Source organism: Pezoporus wallicus, unplaced genomic scaffold (assembly GCF_028554395.1).
Source record: "Pezoporus wallicus isolate ANWC-B61680 ecotype Strahan unplaced genomic scaffold, APGP_CSIRO_Pwel_v1 contig_7237, whole genome shotgun sequence".
In the NCBI taxonomy this organism is placed as follows: Eukaryota; Metazoa; Chordata; class Aves; order Psittaciformes; family Psittacidae; genus Pezoporus; species Pezoporus wallicus.
The window spans coordinates 21669-39787 of NW_026635802.1; the positions used below are offsets into that span (position 1 = coordinate 21669).

At 40.0% G+C, this 18119-nt stretch overlaps 1 protein-coding gene across 8 annotated transcripts in view; it reads left to right on the forward strand.

The window, feature by feature from the left end:
• The window catches only part of CTDSPL (CTD small phosphatase like), an 82400-nt gene that overhangs the window by 21653 nt on the left and 42628 nt on the right, over window positions 1–18119 (forward strand). For 2 of the 8 annotated variants that reach the window (XM_057398261.1, XM_057398262.1), the window contains exon 1: window positions 5674–6013. The exons of 3 other annotated variants lie outside the window; for them this stretch is intronic. In XM_057398261.1, coding sequence (XP_057254244.1) covers window positions 5707–6013 — 307 coding nt within the window. In that variant the 5' untranslated portion in view covers window positions 5674–5706. Of the gene's footprint in view, window positions 1–5220; window positions 6014–18119 lie in introns of those variants that run through there. 3 more of the 8 variants (XM_057398263.1, XM_057398264.1, XM_057398269.1) reach the window with 2 other exon arrangements.

Below are 18119 nucleotides of genomic sequence, written 5' to 3' on the forward strand. Positions count from 1 at the left end.
TCCTTACCCGGTGACAGACCACTTCTTTAAGCTGCACAAGAACTTTGGAGATCTTGGAAGATACTGGGAAGCGATAGTTTGTGGTTTGCACATACGCATTGTAGGGCGGATTAAGATGTACTTCATATGAACAGGAGCAGTGAAGATTTTAAGTTTAAAATAATGTTTGTGTTTGCTCTTTGAAGGCTGCTGCCCTCTGCTATGATACATCATAACAATGTACCATCAGTGTTGTCCTTGCTCAGTGTAGCACGTCAGCTTCAGGAGTGCTCTCTGTTAAGTGATAAAGCACCCATCAAAGCACATAAATTAAATACTTCATTTATGGAGTTACAGAGAAAGAGTGAGATAAAATATTAGTAATAATAAAACTTACTGTAAAATAGTAGCACTAGAAAGTTTCTGTAGTGGCCATGTTCTGTACAAACACATCTCTTCTGGCTTTAAAGTAACAGAGGGGAGATTCAGATTAGTTATAAGGAAAAAATTCTTCACTGCAAGGGTGATGAGACACTGGAGCAGGTTGCCCAGAGAAGCTGTGGCTGTTCTATCCCTGGCAGCGTTCGAGGCCAGGTTGGATGGGGTTTTGAGCCAAGTGGAAGGTGTCCCTGCCCATGGCAGGAGGATTGGAACTAAATGATCTTTGAGGTCCCTTCCAACCCAAAACAATTCTGTGATTCTGTCACTCTTAGCAGTGCTCACTTTTACAGCCTGTTATGCTAGTGATAACAGTTACATTAGATAGCTTTTCTTGGACATCTTTGCATCCTTACTCTGCTTTCACTGAAGTACCTGACAACATCTTGCAATTAGTATGTATCTTATATTGTGTGAGTCCCAGAGTGATTAAAATCATGGAAGATGGTGTGGAAATGATTTTTGTAGCTAGACCCTTGGGGAAGGAGCGCAGCAGGGGACACTGCCCGGCACATCCTTCTAGCTTTCCAAAGGGCTTGATGTAGGAAAGGCAGCCAAGAAATTGTTAAAGATGTGACTTTGAAATCATAGGTAAGGAGGCACCAGAAGTACGGAAGTGGAAGGTGACTTAGAAAGGGTGACTCTGAAATGGTGACATTCATCAGAGTATTCAAGGGGAGAAGAGAGAGAAAGAGAGCAAAGCCATTAAAATCAGTGAGCTATGAGGTGGCAAACCTCAATAAACTCAGAAGTAGGAGACATGACTCAGAGTTCTTTCAGATGCAAACCTGAAAGAGGATTTAAGATGAGATGGCAGTTTAACAGAGTTTTTTATTATGGAGACAAGCACAGGCTGTCCCAGTTCAAATGAAGGATAGAAATTATAGTAACTCACAAACTTGATAAGTTTTTCCAGCACAAGAAGAAAGGAAGGAAGGAAGCCTGCAGAGAGTCTGACCTAGTTTCCAATAGGGATGATTTGAGCAGGGATAAGTATAAAAGAATTTTTGTTGCCTTTTTTTTTTAATTAATTTTTCATGTCCTGAGACTTGTGCCTGCCAGAACGTGCACCTATCAGTGGCCATGGGGAAGACACAGAATTGGCGAGTGTGGTAGTAACGAAAGGAACACACAGGATTTGGTTTTCCTTGCTCAGCAGGAAAAGGAAGTAACCAAGTTCTGACACTAAAATATTTTATTAAAATGGGGGAAGAAAAGCTTTTATCAGTCTTTGGCTAAGACTTTAATTGAGAGCAGATGGCAAATTAAATCACTGGATGCTTAGTGGCTGGTGTGAAACTATACAACTTCAGAGCTGTGAGCTGTTACCTTTGGCACCTTGGGAAGAGTAAATAATCTTCTAAAAAAAACCTAAAAGAATGAACGTAATGCTTAAGCTTCCTTATTCATAATTTCTAATTTTGGTTCTCAGAAAGGAACACAAAAACATAAGCAACACTGCAGGAAACCAAGGAAACCGATAATCTCCAGCAGATTTATCTTTTCAAAAATAAACCATGTCAAGGAAACTGAACTTATTTCTGTAACTTGGTAATAAGGGAAGGAAAAATTAGTAGATTACCACGTGTTGAAGTGAATCTTTTAAGACACCAAACTAGAAAAATGTGGTCTGCATATAAACTGCTATAAAATGGCTGCAGAAGTCTTTGCATAATGTATTAGTAGTTCAGGGCCTTGGAAGGGATAGAGCCAGGTCTGTTCTAGGTCTGGCACTGGTCAGTCATTAGCGACCTGGGATGATGCAATGGGGAATATACTGAATCCACCGGTACTGAAATAAAAGACGTATTGGGTGTTTCCACTAAAAATAGAAAGGAGCTGGATGAACTAAATGTATATCCTGTGTTTTTCATGTTACTTCATCAGACTATTTCAAGATTTTTGTGGAATAAGCCACTGCAAAAACTGAGAAGAAAGGAGTTGCGTTTCTAGTCTGTAGAAAATCCTGAGATATTTGTAGTAGTTGGATTTGACACACAGCAGTAAAAATAAGATATATGCCTGTTTACACATTCCAACATGACAGCTGATTTGTAAGCATGGTGAAGTCGTCCTTCTGTACCCTGTTTTGGAAAGACTTCTTCTGAACTGCTGTGTAAAGTTTTGAGCAGTGGATTTGGATTTGAGAACTTTCCAAGGAGCTGGGATAAAGAAATCAGAGTAGTAAAGGTGACCTGCAGTGAAAAGCTAGCAGAGAACTTTTTTTCATCTGGGCTGGGGGGTGGGGTGGGTATCCTGGTTTTTGTTTATTGATTTATGTATCTTTCCATAGTTTCCATGACTGCAAAATTTCAATAGTTTGGCAGTAGAGATCACACTCGTGTTGGCATTGGCATACATTTTTTAATACAGAAAAGGTGTGCTGATATGTTTAATTCTGCATATAGTTAATCTGTGTAGATTCACTTCTTTGTTCCCACTTCTCCTTGCTGTTACATTAGAGATTACGGAGATCCCCTAGCCATTTATGTATAGTGGAACATGGAATAGAGGATGAGTGTTCAAAAGCATCATGTTCATTTCATACCACTGACAACACCTTGAGTCAGGAAGCCGAAGAACCTAAAAGAAATCAATTCAGCTGTCACTTAAAGCAATAGCCCTTCTTCCCTCCCTTTTGAGAAAGTACCTTTTCTCTTAGGCATATCAAATGCTTTTTGTGGAATACCTCAAGAGACTGATGGGTCCCTAATATGTCTTCATTTTGTGGTGCCCTTTGCGCATCCTGCGGTACTTTTGGTGAGTAGCTGGTTTTATAGAGCAGACCACAGTCATTCGGAGATGCATCAGTTCCTTTTGATGAGGCTCTCAATACAACAGTTGGTGTTTAAGTCAACAGTGAGCTGCTGCTGTGCTGTCTACATTTTAAATATTATAAAATTATTTAGAGTAAATCCAGTAAAAACTGTAGTGGTATTTTAGTCAGCAACTGAAGGAGTCTGGAAACTGCTTAGTCCTACCCTTCTTAAGTGGCATGTATACATTTAGTCGAGTTGCGGATGGTTTTATATATAGTATAGCAGTTTTACTTAGGGTCAATAATTGAGGAAGCACCAAAATAATTGGAAAGGATGACAGGAAGGGTTTTTTGCTCTATTTTAGACCATGAAGTTCAGGGTGAAGGAATTGAGGAAGCTGCTGGGAGGGGGCCACACAGAAATAACTTTACTAAACGCTACATTTTAAGATACAGAAATTTGGTGCTTGGGTTTTCTTGTCCTGGGGAACATACTGGAGGGGGGGTCCTGGCAATGTTGTAATGGCTAAGAGAGTGGAAAAGGAGATTGACCCTCTTTGGTTGAGAAAGAACCAAGCTGTTCAGAGGATGCAAAGGTCCGATGGTAGAGTCCAGAGACTGATGTGGACTGAGCAGGTGGAGCAGTAGGAGGGCATAGATGCCTTAGTGCAGAGAAACTCACCTGCTTTCAGACTAAAAGAAGATAAATTAGAATTGTAGACTCCTTTCTCCCTTTACCCCCTTGATCTATTGTAGTGGGTTCCCAGGCTGCTGTAGCCAGGCTCTTCTGCTTGCAGCTACATCTTCCTCATTTTACCAATCTCCTACAAGTCTGGTATTGCTGCCACTTCCTCAGCCCTGCACAAAAGCCAGTGAAAGTGCTTGAGAGCAGCTGCATCTGGCTCCCATCAAGTAACTGAAGTGTAATGTTGAAACATGAATAAAGATACTACGACATTCATGGTTATCTGTTTGCAGTGGTGTTGCAAGTTTGTTTGTACTTTTAGATTCAGATTATCTGCTCTCTGTCGCGATGAATAATGTTTAGCTTGTTTGTTCAGCTGCAGAAATTTGTTAATCTTTCTGTCCTTCAGAAAGAAAATTCAGGGAGAATATGTTTGTAGTGGTAGCTGGAAGAGAAAAGAACTGAATGTTGAGGATTAAGCTTGAGGCCCCAGCTTCCTGTATAAGGGGAGAGGAGCTCACGAACCCGAGACACCAGCCAAAAGGAAAAAGGGTAATGGACAAACATAGCCCATGCTGTTCGCAGCACTGTGTGCCAGCAACTGCTGGGTGGACTTCCTGCTGTGGGACGCAAGTGACGTTTGGGGCAGGCACTGCCTAGGCAGAGCTGCCCTTTCACTGTGCTGAACCCGGGAGCTAGACTGAGGGCAGCTCAGCAGATTGACAGTTTCTTGTTGTCTTAACAGTTCAGACAGTAATAGGGTTTTATTTCTGAGAGGTTTAGGTAAAATTGCTCCTCATATGAATTTTATTATTTAAGACTAAAGCAAATGCTGAGAAGTAGGAAGGTAGAAGTTTTTGGAAAAAGCAACATGAAGGTTTCAGCACTCTACTTGAAGAGCAGGAGTTTTGCAGGAGGCTGGCTCTTGGGCACACTGCAAAAGTAAGCAACTGAGGATGATGATTCCAAACCTTGCTGGGACCTCACGTCCCTTTGGAAGCTCAGTTAGGAATGTATTTTTTACAGGATTTACAGCTCACTTGCACAATTTCTGATATGGGAGCTCATCACCAAACCAAGCATTATAGAATCTTTGTTTCCTCTGTGTTGCACCTTAGGTTTGCCTTTTTGTAGGTAAAGTGAAGAGTCATCTGAAAATCCAGCCCTGAGTGAAATCTTTAAATACAAATAACTTAATGATGGTTTAAAAAGGATTTATAGGAAATTAAGAATAAAGTTTTTCATTTCTTACTCTCTTGCTGTGGTAGTGATCAGAGTATCCCAGTTGATGTGGAACGTGATACCTTAAAGATATCTTTAAAGGATAATTTGGCTGATAACTGTCTTAAAGCTGTGGTTGCAGCCATACAGTTGAGTCTGTAACGTTGCTTTCAGTTACCTTAAGAAAAATTACTCTTTATCTCTTCCCCCATTTCTGTTCATCCTCCCGGCAGAGGCGATGCATAAAAATGAAGACAAAGTTTGTATTTGGTGCATTTGTACTTTATTCTGCAGATTTTAGTGTGCATGCTCCTTTCTCAAAGGACACTTTGTCCAGTTCTTTAAGTGTTGTTAACTTGTTGGTAGCTTCCTGGAAATTATCCTTGAAGGCTCCAGGGAACTGAACTCTGCAATACTGTGTTCTAACACAGCCTTGCCAGACGCAAACACTTAAAAATACTTCCATGGTAGCAATTTAATTGGACTCTTGCTTTCTGATTTCTGAAACATCTGGGTTCATATTCCGCAGTTTATTTTTATAGAAGCCTAGGAAGGACTAGGAAGCGTGAGGCTGTATTGGAGCCATCAGCCTTCAGTCAAGCCTTAAACAAGCAGCACAAGATCAATGCGACCACTCTTCTTAGAAGGACTCTTCCTAGAAGTTTCCATCTTTTTAATAGGCAGTTATTTTGTTCCCCCTGCTCTCTTACATAATTTTTTCTGCTGTAAATGCTTTTGCTTGCGGGATTTGGTTTTATTTACATATGTTATTAGTAATGTGGACCGCAGATGCCTACTTGAAATCAGGATTCTCTTATCTCCTTCATGTAAACAAACGGGTTTTCATGAGTGGCTGAAAAAAATCTGTTCCACTTCAGATTATAACAGTGAGTTATGGATGAATATGTATTATACTCCTTATTGTGGATATGGTAAGCGATTATCTTTTTTGATGGCAGTTACATCACTATGCAGTATTGCTTTAGAATTGCTCTGATAAATGGTGAAGTATTTTGTTAATATTGCTTAATTATGGAAAACAACAGTTGATAGCTTATCCTTATTTAAACATGTGCATGAGCCATTTCAAAGTAATAGAATAGTATTCACATACTGCTTCTGGAGGCTTAAAAAGAAGATTTGTACTCTGATATTAAATTTTTAATGTATTATTCATGAGGAAAACAAAGCGAAAGCTTTTTTTTTTCCCTCAGTAGAAATGAACTTGAATACGTTTTCTATATAGAAAAAAAAAGAAATTATGTAAAAGACTCTAACTCTTGCTAATACAGGAGTGGTGCATGCAAGTACTGTTGGAATTTCCTCAAGGAAAAGAAACCAGAATTTTGTTGAAAATAAGCCGATATGATCATTGCATAATTCTCACTATATTACTGGAATTCAATTCCTAAAAGAGTCAGGGTAATTCTAGCCAGAATATGCTTTTTAGAATGACAGAGTGACTGTATGTTGAAGTTACTTTAAACTCCATGTCTAAGAATTATTACCTCTCTGGTTTGGATACAGGGCTGGGCTGCATATTCTTGTTACCTGAACCACTTTCAAGCTAGCTTTTCCAGGTGTGTGCATATGCATGCTATGTATTCATGCATGTATGTGTATCCTGTTGGTTTATTAAGGCAGGCAGAATGTGTGTGAGCTTTTTTATCTATGGGTTGTAAATGGGATTTGAAGAGATGTTTAAAGCTATTTAGCATTATATAATACAATAAATTCTTTTAATGTGGAATATTTTAAGCGTGGTACAAACTTAGGTTTATAATTATTTTTTTTCTGATGTGCTAGCACTATAAACAAGTACAAACCAAGTGACATAATATTTAGTGGTCTTTTTCACTTTTACTTTTCAATATACTTTTTCATTCCTAGATCATGCTTGGTGTAGTTACCTGAAATGACTCAAGGAGAAAAAACACCAAGTTGCATGTTTAGACAAGAGCTCTTGAGATATGTTTCTTTCCGTTGCCTTACTAGACTCTTCTGCAACAATTACTTTATTAATAGGAAAAATATCTGTAATTAGTAATATCCAAACACCAAACACCACAATTATATTTTGTGGAAAGCATAACTTAAATTGTTACTTAAATGCTAAGGACCTCACGTAGCGCTATTTCCTAATAGTGCTTTTAATGTCATTTCTACACATTGGGTAAAACAGTGCATGATACTACTTCAGAAATGTAAGCTACCTGTGATAAGAGAATAAAGTTAGGCTATTACAAGCTAAGTACTCCTCTAGACCTTACTATTAAATTATATGAGCACCTCTAAATTTTTAATATGTGTTCAGCCCCAAGCTCCTGGTGAAGGGCTGTATGTGTGCTCTACCTAAGGATAAAAACAAAGCAGGAAATGTTTATAGGTGGTTTTTTACCCTGGGTTTAAGAAGTTTTTCTAAATACAAGGAACCACAAAACATACAAAGCCACTTGTGCAACAGCAACAACAAAAAAAACAACATGGGAATTAGTAATGGAGCAGAAAAGTGAATTTAGTTCTCTTTAGGCTTCAACTTGTCTTACTCGGTGGGGTTGACCTTTTCTTCTTTGCTTTGCAGTATAGCTGTCCTATTAAAAAGTACAATGCAGTATTGTTTTCTGTCACTTGATCCAGAGTTTTAAGGAAACCTCAATTCTGTGTCCCCAGTTGTCACTTGGAGCAGTTAGTACCTTCTGGTATTACTTTTTATTGTCTTTCTTTTTAATGGAAGTATCCAAAACTTGTGGTTGCAAGAGAAACTACATATTTCTAACTTTTTTTTTCTTTTACATATTCACTTCCAGCCACATTCCTTAATGTTTACTGTGAAATTGCCAGTGACATAAACCACAAACGAATACAGATGTTTGTACCATAACCAGAAGAAAAAGAGGAGTGTCACAGATTTGTAGAGCTGGCAATGTTTTTAACGTTATTGATGAAGATGCACCTATCTTTGAGACTCAGTAGAAGACTTAAGATCATGGTGGGAAACTTAAAACCTGTGGCCAGAAAGCAGGCACTAACATTACATGAGTGTTGTAATTACTTCGCATTGTTACCGGAGAGTGGTGAAGCATGTTTTAACATGTGGCTTGTTGAAGATCTTTGGAAATTACCTCGTCCTTCATTAAAGGAAGGGATGAAACAGCCTCTTCAGTGCTTGGGCTCACCTATAAATGTCCTAGGTGGTTAATAGGTTTTTGAGCAGTTGAATTTCTTCAAATCAGAAAAAATCCAAAACCACACAAGTTTCGTGAATAATGTGTTTGCTGAAGTGTACTGCATAAGTCAGTGTCCAGGCCATCCTCTGTGTGAAAAAAACCTCTTCACCTCTTCACAAAAGGAGGGAGGAAGAGGAGAGAAAAAACTGCTGTGGAAGCTTAGAAGCTTTGTGGTCTTAGAGCTGGTACACATAATATTTGTAGCAAATAATTTTCCATTAAGTGTCATCAGACTTTTCTGTATGATGGCATTTTTATTGCAGCATATTAGGGAGAATTCGTGGGAGTCTGAAGGAATCCTGAAAGCTGGGATGGACTTGATTGGTGCAGGAGGTTTTATTTGGTGTCCAGTGTTCCTGATTCAGCCTCCTTGAGAAACCTCATGTTAAATTCTGGTCATACAATCATAGAACGATTTGGGTTGGAAGGAACCTTAAAGCTCATCCAGTTCTAATCCCCTGTTGTGGGACACTGACACCTTCCACTAGCTGAGGTTGCTCCAAGCCCCATCCAACCTGGCCTTGAACACTTCAGGGATGGGGTAGCCACAGCTTCTGTGGGCAGTCTGTGCCAGTGTCTTCTAACCCTCATGGGGAAGAATTTTTTCCTAATATCTAATCTAAATCTTTCCTCTTTCAGTTTAAAACCACTCCCCATGTTCTTATCGCTACATGCCCAGAGATTCTCTTCTCCAAGCTGAACAGCCCTGACTTGTCTCCATAGCAGAGGTGCTCCAGCCCTCAGACCATCTTCATAATCTTCTCTGGACTCACTCCAACAGCTCCATGTCCTTCTTGTGTTGTGGGCCCCAGAGCTGGCTGCAGGACTGCAGGGAGATCTCACCACATCAGAGCAGAGGGGGACAATCCCCTCCCTCGACCTGCTGGTCACACTGCTGGTGCTGCAGCCCAGGACATGGTTAGTTTCTGGGCTGCAAGTGCACACTGCCGGCCCATGGTGAGCTTCTCGTCAACCAACACCCCCAAGTCCTTCTCCTCAGGGCTGCTGTCAGTCCATTCTCCACCCAGCCTGTGTTGTGTTTTGTTTTTATGAACGTTTTCCATTTGTATTTTTGATATGCAGATTAGTAGTTTGGTTAGGAAATAGTTGCATTGATACGGGTAGATGAGCAGAAGGCTTAAATGAAGGGGTTATTTTGCTACATTTGTAGGATAACAAGTTTGTTTCTGGTCTTGGCCCACTCCACTGACTTACAGGAAAGACTAAAGTGGTGGTGTTGGGAGATGGTGATCTTTCCCCTAACTAAATGTCTGCAATATAAACAGCTGATTGTTCATCAGGGACTCTCAGTGGAGAGAAGCAGGGGAAAAATTTGGCAGTTTTAGGGTGGGTTCTAGTGTAGGCAAATCAGATGAATTATACCGTATGAGTGCTTACCAGCTTGGCTTTGTGAATGCTGCCTCTGGTCAGCTGGACTGAGAACTGAGCTATGAGGAGGTTAAGGAGAATATCTACAGAAATTACTTTGGATCTGTAATGTCATTAAGACAAAAGAAATAATAGTTCTGTTCAATGTGGAGACCCATGACCACCCAGGCACTTCCCACTACCAGTTGTCTGGGTCTTGGCAAGGGATTTTTGGCAATGTGTGTCTTAAACACACCAGACCTTACTTTGTTTATTTTGTAGGGCTGGAGTTCTTGGCTTGTGTTTGGGCCATGGGAGGGAACTTGTGCCTTCATTCATGTGCACGTACATGTTACTGGAGTAGAGTTCCTCAGGAGAAAGGAGGACATCTCTGTAGCATGGCATGGTTTAGCTCCAGATTTTTACTGTTTGTCTTTGTTAAATGTTGGTCTTGGAAAATCCTGTTTGGTCATGCATTTTTTGTAATGTTTTCCTATGTCCCCAAGAAAAATTAGATCCAAGAAAGGTGGTAATGAAGCTGATACACAGCTATTTGTCCTCGTTGTTTTGATTATGTAGGAGTGGAAGAGGTACAGGTATTTATCTTGTTTTGCAGCAGGCATGCAATCGCATACAATGTTCTTCTGCTTTAGCTCCATATAGCTTCAGGAGATCAATTCAAATGCAGAAGTCTGTTTAGATTTTAGTAATTCATTGAATAGGCTGGGGCTGGGCAGAAGGAGCTAAATGGGCAGGGAGAGGCTCTGCCTGAACTGATAGCACTCAGCCAGCAGCCAGAAGAGAGCTTTTAAAATTGCTTATGCTATTTTATAGTACAGAACATAGTAGTTATTATTTGGGCCAAAAGGGATTTTAAAAACTACTAGGATAAACAACACACAGAGATGTGTCAGGTGTCTGAGGCAACGCTTTCCACAGTGCAAACATTGCTGCACACCGCGAGGTATCCTGGAGGTACCCATGCAGCTTTCAATTAGAAACTGTTGTTGCCATCCCCTTCTTCCATCTCAGTTCGAGTTACGACCCACATCGCAGTAGGGTCTGTTGTATGAACACCTGTATGCAGAGTGGGTCCAGGCATCTTAACCGCAATTCATCAAAGTCCGAGTCAGAGGTGCACAGAGAGCGCAAAATCACTGAAGAGGAGTGATGCGGAGTGTTGGTGCTGGCTGGGGCTCTCTAAGGTTAGAGCTTGTTATTTTGGGGAGAGGGGAAGGGACAGATCCTGAAGATGGCCTTCTAAGTGCTTTAGTAGGTACAGACTTCATATGATTCATATGAAGAAGTATTGACTTAATGTGATTTAACAGTTATGGGCCCATATGCATGGGATTTTCCATCTCAGCTAAGTGCAGTAAATGTAGCAGATTGGTCATCTGGTTTGGGTTCCTGCATGAGATCAGCAGCTGCTTTTCTTCCCTGAGCCGAACTGGGACCTCTGCTATTAGAAGTGCTGGTAATAAGACAAGAATCCTACCTCTCTAGGAGAGTAAGTGCTCTGCAAGACCTAGTTTTTTTAAGTGCCAAGAACAACAGGACAGTAAGATCTGTTTAATGTAATTGGTGAAAGTCTGGCTCTTCTACCCCAAGAAAGAATAAGATGAGAACCAGTGGGGATAGTATTGTGTCATCATGTGCTGAATAAACTGCTCACCCTTGCCACTGTAACAGTGATGAAAGAAAACAGCTTTATTTTTGCCAGATTGGGCAGAGACCAGCTGATCTGGAAGTGTTCTTTATAAACAACTTGGGCAAGAATGTAAGTTGAGAGAGGCTGGGACCTGGGTGAGCTGTAAAATTCAGAGCAATTTCTGTTGCATCATGCTTCCATTATCTCTTAACTATCAGCACAAAGGCACATCCTGAAGATGTAAGCTAGGAAGGAGTTTTAATTTTGCTAATGGGTGCAGGTCTATTTTTACCTTCTACTTTTGCTAAGATCAGTATTTGGCCTTTTGTTTTGGGGAGGAGTGGGTTTTGTAGAATGTATCCACATAACTACAAATGTCATCACTTTCGCTCAGTAAACAACAAAAAGTTACTATGCTCTTTTGGGTTTGGAGTTTCTGTGTTTGGGTTTTTGTTGGTGGTTTGGGTTTTTGGGGGTTTTGTTTCTTTTTAGTGGAATTAAGGAAATAGTTTATTTTTTTACTTCCCCAAACTTGTAGTCCTGAAGACACTGGTTATTTAACATCTTCAGTTGTTACACAGCAGTCATTCATGCTTTTTTCATGACTTATATGTAAAATAGTAAATGGGTAGCTTTCTGTTTTATAGGATTGTTAGAAGTTAAAAGCATAGGTATTAAATTGTGTACATTCCTTTGAGTACAAAGTTTAGGATATAGGTCAAAACTACTTTATGTTCTGGGTATTTGGAGAAGTAATTAAACGTGTTTGCAGCTGTTCCAACCTGCAGCTGAACTGTCAGCTTGTTTAAGGCACCAGAATGCTTTTAAAAAAATCCCCTCCTGTTAAGCTTAATGGAATAAGAAAAATTAATTTATTTTCGTTTTTTATTATCTGAATTTCTGAACCGGCAATAAGCTGTGGCTTTGTTCTAGAAAGGGATTGCTGGAAGTTGGTCAAGTTGCACTGCTTTTTATGTCAGAACTCTAGTAACTTTATCACACAAGGCTTACAGTTTCCTGTATCTTTTGTTTTAGCTTTCTGAATATTGTATTCCAGGTGGGAATGTGCTGCTTTTGATGTTCTGGGAATGCTGAATAGGTAAAATAATCTTGAGTCCAAAGGAAAAGGTCAGAAGAGCTAGGAATGAATGTTTTTTGATTTATTTCTTGGAATCAGTTGAAAGTACACTTACTATTAAGGAGTACCTGCAGTCTGTGCTCTTACAGGGGGTGCTGGCATTGGTTGAATTGTCTTGTAGGCTGTGATAGTTACCATTTTGGGCTTTGTAATTCTTAATGAGAAATACTACCTTGATTTATTTATTTAATATATAAATTACAGACTTGCTGAACGAGGTAAGTTGAATGTGTTCTTAAAGGTGGTTTTGATATTTAGCTCAGCTTTGTGTTTTGGTACTTATCCAGCCAATGGCGAAATAAAATTCTTTGTATCAGACTCCTAAAGATATTAAAGTAATGGCAGATGTATATTGGGTTTGGCTGTTCCTTCCCCTGTAGTCATGTTTTTTTTCTGTAGTTGATCAAGATTCAGATGGGCATCTAGATGTTTTAAACTAAATATGAGTACATTATGCTTGTCTTTCAAAAATGACAGCATGTATCTTACTGGCCTTTTTAAATTCACCCCAGGGAAAAGGAGTTTGAAAGCAAAGGAGAGCAGGCTCATGGTTCACCAGGGCAATGCCAGGTATTCTAGCAAATAATTAATGAGAATTTGCAGTGTGCTTTTGTGGGGCTTTTTTGACTTGCCTCTTAGGAGTGTAGCAGTAAATGCTGTTACAGAAAGATGAACTACAGCTTAAATTTTTTTGTCAGAGATACCAGGCAGTGCTGCTCTTGTGCAGGTGCCACTTCCATTGTACTGAAAAACTGCAGTGGTTGACATTGTAATTACTTTAGATTTAATGTAGCTACTGAATATGTGTGGATCTTACCAAAAACTTACCTTTGTCACAGTTCTTTCTAGCTTTGCTGGTATGGGCAGATGCAACAGCTAGAAGAAAAAAAGCAGCAAATAAAATTGCAAACATTTTTTTTTTCTCTGTGTATTAAATGTTCATAAATACTGTAAGTATTAAAAAAATATTTATTTATGAGTGTTAATCTAAGTTTGGGTAAAATCTACTCCATGGAAGCTGAAGCTAGAGGAGAAGTTACTTTGGCAACAGTTCCTCTAAGTCAGATTCTGCCCCAGCAGATACACTGAAGTGTCTTCTTTATTGGTCCTTGAGAAAACCATGCAACTAAAAGAATTAAGTTTATAATCAAAACCTGATGTTTTAATTTTTTAATTTTTCTCCCAGAAGCACTGGATTCAGATAACCTGCTAAAGTAATACTGGCTGTAACTTGATTTCAAGAGTGGTTTTAGTTGTTAGAGCTATTAGTTTTGGGTTATATTAATGACAGAAGCACAGATGATAGTGATTTAGGGAAAGTCTGCTCTTCAAAAGCATGGGGTTCCTCTTCCTTTTTATCTGGATTTCATAACAGAGAGATATTTGGAGAGGGACAGGGAAAAACAGTAATTGGTCCAAATAACTACATCTCTATTAAAGTGAATGGCTTTTTGGAGTTTTGGAACTTCTGTTTTTTCAAAGAAAGAAGGTAAGTATTTCATAAGTAGTCATGCATGTTCCTTACTCCATTAAGACAGTTTTGTCCAGAAATTACATGATTTAAATGGCTTGGGTGCTATAAAAAATGTTACCAGAAGCACCATTATTTAAAATGTGTAGTTTCACACAGAGTGGATGTTTTATGGGAACTGCAGTCAATATCCACAAAAGCAGTGGATTGGGAAAAATAAGTAGTAATTGGAAATAGGCATCAAAGGAGCTACAAAAAAAAAGTATCCAAGTTTTGGGTTTGATTTTTACTATTAGGGATGTATCTTTTGGGGAACAGACTTTGGATGAACAACTTCCCTGGCAGGAAGAAGAACTGTAGCTTGTCCCAAAATATCCCCAGGGAGTGAATGAGAAACTCATAAGGCGAAATGGAGAAACAAAACATTTTCTTGCAAGGGAGCACTCCAACAGCATTTTTGTGAGATTGATCTGTTAGAGAAGAGCTGTTCCTAGGAAAGAGATGAGAAAACTTGCAAAAATAGGCTAATACAGATTTGGGGTCTTACTGAAGTATTTGCTGCAAAAAGTACAGTTGGGAATGCTGCTGTCTCTATGGGAACATCTTATGACTATATTTAGGAAAAGTAAATTAAGCGTAGTCTCCTCAGATGAGCGAGAGTTTGGTATGGCTTTGGTTGGAGGTGTGGTATTTTTGAGGGGAAAGAGGGTAGAATAATGTTTTGGTGAACCACTTGTTTCATACCTTTCATGTCAAAAAAGAGTATCAGAAGTGTCACCTATGTTTGAGTCAGCCTTTTCGAGGCAGGAGGCAGAAACTAAGCTAATTTCACAGCTTTAGGTGGTGAATTTGGTCACTGAGGGGGAAGAGCACCCAAACTTCTATTTATTAAACTGAACAAACTTGATAAGGAAATGAGCCAGTCATAGGTATGGTGCCCAGCCCTATTCCTTAGGTTTGGATCGTACTTCAACTTGAAAAATCAACGGAATGGAGACTAAGATGTGCAGGCAGTGGATAGCTTGGTGTTCTGCACACCGCACTGTGGCTGTGGAGCACCTAAAAAGGGGCTTTAACAGCTCTTCAGTAACTTCATCCTGACGTCAATGGCATAGCTACCTAAGGAAAGCGAAGGCTGGGGTTGCAGAGGCCATGCATGTGTCTGTGCCTAGTGCAAGTGTCTGTACAATTGTACAGTGTGTAATAAATAGGTTTAGAAAGTGTTTTCTTGTTTTTCACGTGGTTTTGTTTAATCAGCATTGGTTCAAAGACTGGGTATTTTATTATATCAGCTTTGAATTAAATTAATGTTTGGGGAAAACTGCAACTGCTAGAGTTGTGTGATGGCTTCACATGCCAGACTGTTGCTCGTTTGTGTCTGCTTTTCCTATGTGTTAGCTGCTCGGCATTCGGAGAGTTGTTCTTTTCTGCTGTTCCCACCATGTTACGTGTCAGCACAATCCAAGGCAGAGCAGATCCCATACTGTACATAGTTTTGCTCTATAAACACATGCTTGTTTACATTTGCTTCACTGCCATTTTGAGTCTGCTCCTCTTCCGATGCCAGAGGGTATCAGCCATGACTAACAAGACTCTGAGATGCTGCCATTTTGACCCCATGTGCTGCTCATGTTTCCATTTGTTTGTTTCTTGTTTGCCTTCCCTCCAAGCATTTAACAAATTATTATTAAATTTCTTCCAGAATTTAAGAGGCCAACCTGGGAGCAATTCAAAACAGTTGAGAAACATGAGCATGTGATTTGGTTACTAACTGTTACTTTATGGTTGAAGACAAACTTAAGTTCTGAGTCTTTGTTTGTTAGTGCTGCACATAAAATGGAAATAAAGCAATCCCCTTTTTTGCAAATAGGGTGTTGTGGGTTTTTTGGTGTATAAAACCTGGTTCTGATTGACTGTTGCAGCTTGATTGTAAGCTGCTACTAATATCTGGCAAAACCATCTTGAAATGTACTCTGACACACGTGCAGTTACTGCTTATTTAAAGTACTCCGCAGAAGCTCAGCACTGCAGATTTTGATTCCTTAAACTGGGAGTCCTTTGCTGATCCAGCTTCACAAAACTGTGACATGACATACACCAACATTGCAAATGCATCGAATTCTTTTTCTCAGCAGAAAAGGCCGGTTTGGATTCATGGGGCACATCTGCTGGTGAACTTTGTGCAGTCTGCCTTGGGGTTTTTTTTTCCCTCTTTTACTAGAAGAAAGGTTTGTTTGTTGGCTGCCTGCTCGGGGCGGGACAGGAATGTAATGCATGCACAGACTGCACAGTATTTCCTGTTCAACTGCCGCTCCAAACCTCGGCACTGGGAAAATCTCCAGATTGAGCAGCTCAGTCCTTGCTCAGATGATGAAAAAATGCTGCAGCTTCTGAAATAATTTGATTTTTTTACAGAAAATACATCTTTGTAAAGTGATTCTTCGTAGTGTGCTTTAAATGTATCATATTCTATGGATTATTGCTTTTACGCTATTTACAGATTACTGTGGCTGAGACAAAACATTAAGCTTCTGGAAGCACTATTAGGTACAGAGAGATGGGCTTCATAATGTTACTGCAAAAACTTATGTTTATTTTGTAGCATAATATATCTTCATAATGTTGCTTGTGTAGTTCAGTTAGCTTTGGTTTCCATCCAGCTAAAAACAGTACTAATCTTTTGGCACTGTAGCTATGTTTGCATTATTTGCTCTATTTTCTTTGCCCTTACACTGTTCTGAAGCATCACTTTTTCATTACATGAATTTTACTTCAGAAGTGAATCATAGAATCATCAAATGTTTTGAGTTGGGAGGGACCTTAAAGATCATCTAGTTCAGGCTGAGAGAGCTGGGCTTGTTCAGCCTGGAGAAGAGAAGGTTCTGGGAAGACCACAGAACAGCTTCCTAACGGGGACCTACAGCTAGAGAGGGGCTATTGACAAGGGCAGTATTGACAGGACAAGAGGTAGTGGCTTTGAAGTGAAAGAGGGTAGGTTTCAGTGAGATATTGGGAAGAAATTCTTTTCCTGTGAGGGTGATGAGGCACTGGCACAGGTTGCTGAGAAAAGCTGTGCCTGCCGCATCTGACAGCGTTCAAGGCCAGGTTGGATGTGGCTTTGAGCAACCTGGTATAATGTAAGGTGTCCCTGCCCATGGCAGGGGGTTGAAACTTGATGGCCTTTAAGGTGAAGTATTTTATTGTAGCAAAAGGAAAAAAAACTTTGATCACATCTGCCAACAAACACTTAAACTCCAGTGCTGCAACCTTGCCTTGACTGTAGTGTGAAAATGAGATGGGGGGGGGTTTTCTTCTTAATTTTTTAAATCTTTTTTTCCAGGTGGCTCTGGACCTTTGTGCACGTGGCAGCTCTGTTACAGTTTCAGACTACCACCTGTGAAGTGTGGCTAGCTATTTATTTTATTTACTAATTTTACTTACTTTTCTTAAGCAGATGTATATTTTGAAAATTTATACGCATTGGCTCCCCTGGAATGTGTGAACTGCTGTGGCTCTTCTCAGAAAAAGCATACACTAGGAAAAGGCTCACCTATGAGCTCCATGTGCATGTGCATAAAGCATATATATGTTAAAAAATGTTGTACATCCTTGTAGTACCTTTCTTTGTGTGCTCAGCAGTTGCTTCATCCTACATGAAAAGGGTGTGAATAGATCAGCCTTGAAGACCAGGGTATGCATAGTCCTTGGTGCACTCTTGCAGCATACCAGTGCTGATGGGGTGGATGGATGACAGCGCAGGACAGGTACCAAGGCTCTTCTCTAGCTTTGAGGAGAAGTCAGGCAAGGATGGATGGGCACATTTGACAGTTTAAATACTGTCCAGCTGTTTCTATAGAAAGCAAAGGTACAGCAGCTCCCTGGCTCATCTTGCTGGAGTTGTTACTAGAGTGCTGCTGAAGGTAGGCATCCCCTAACTTCTCCTTTGTATTCTCATCCATCTTCTGTCCCTGGCTGTTCCAGTGGCAAGTATTAAAATGAAAGTATAAGGGTTAATTAGTTCCTTCCTGGATCACAAGGAGACTTACTTTTCAGTCCTCTGGAGATGCTTTGGAGTAGCATGTGCTACTTCTCAGTTGGAAGTGGTCTCAGTGTAGCCCTGTCAGCTTGTCGAGCACTGGAGCAGGAAAGGAGGCAGCCAGTGTCCACACTGATTTGAACTTAG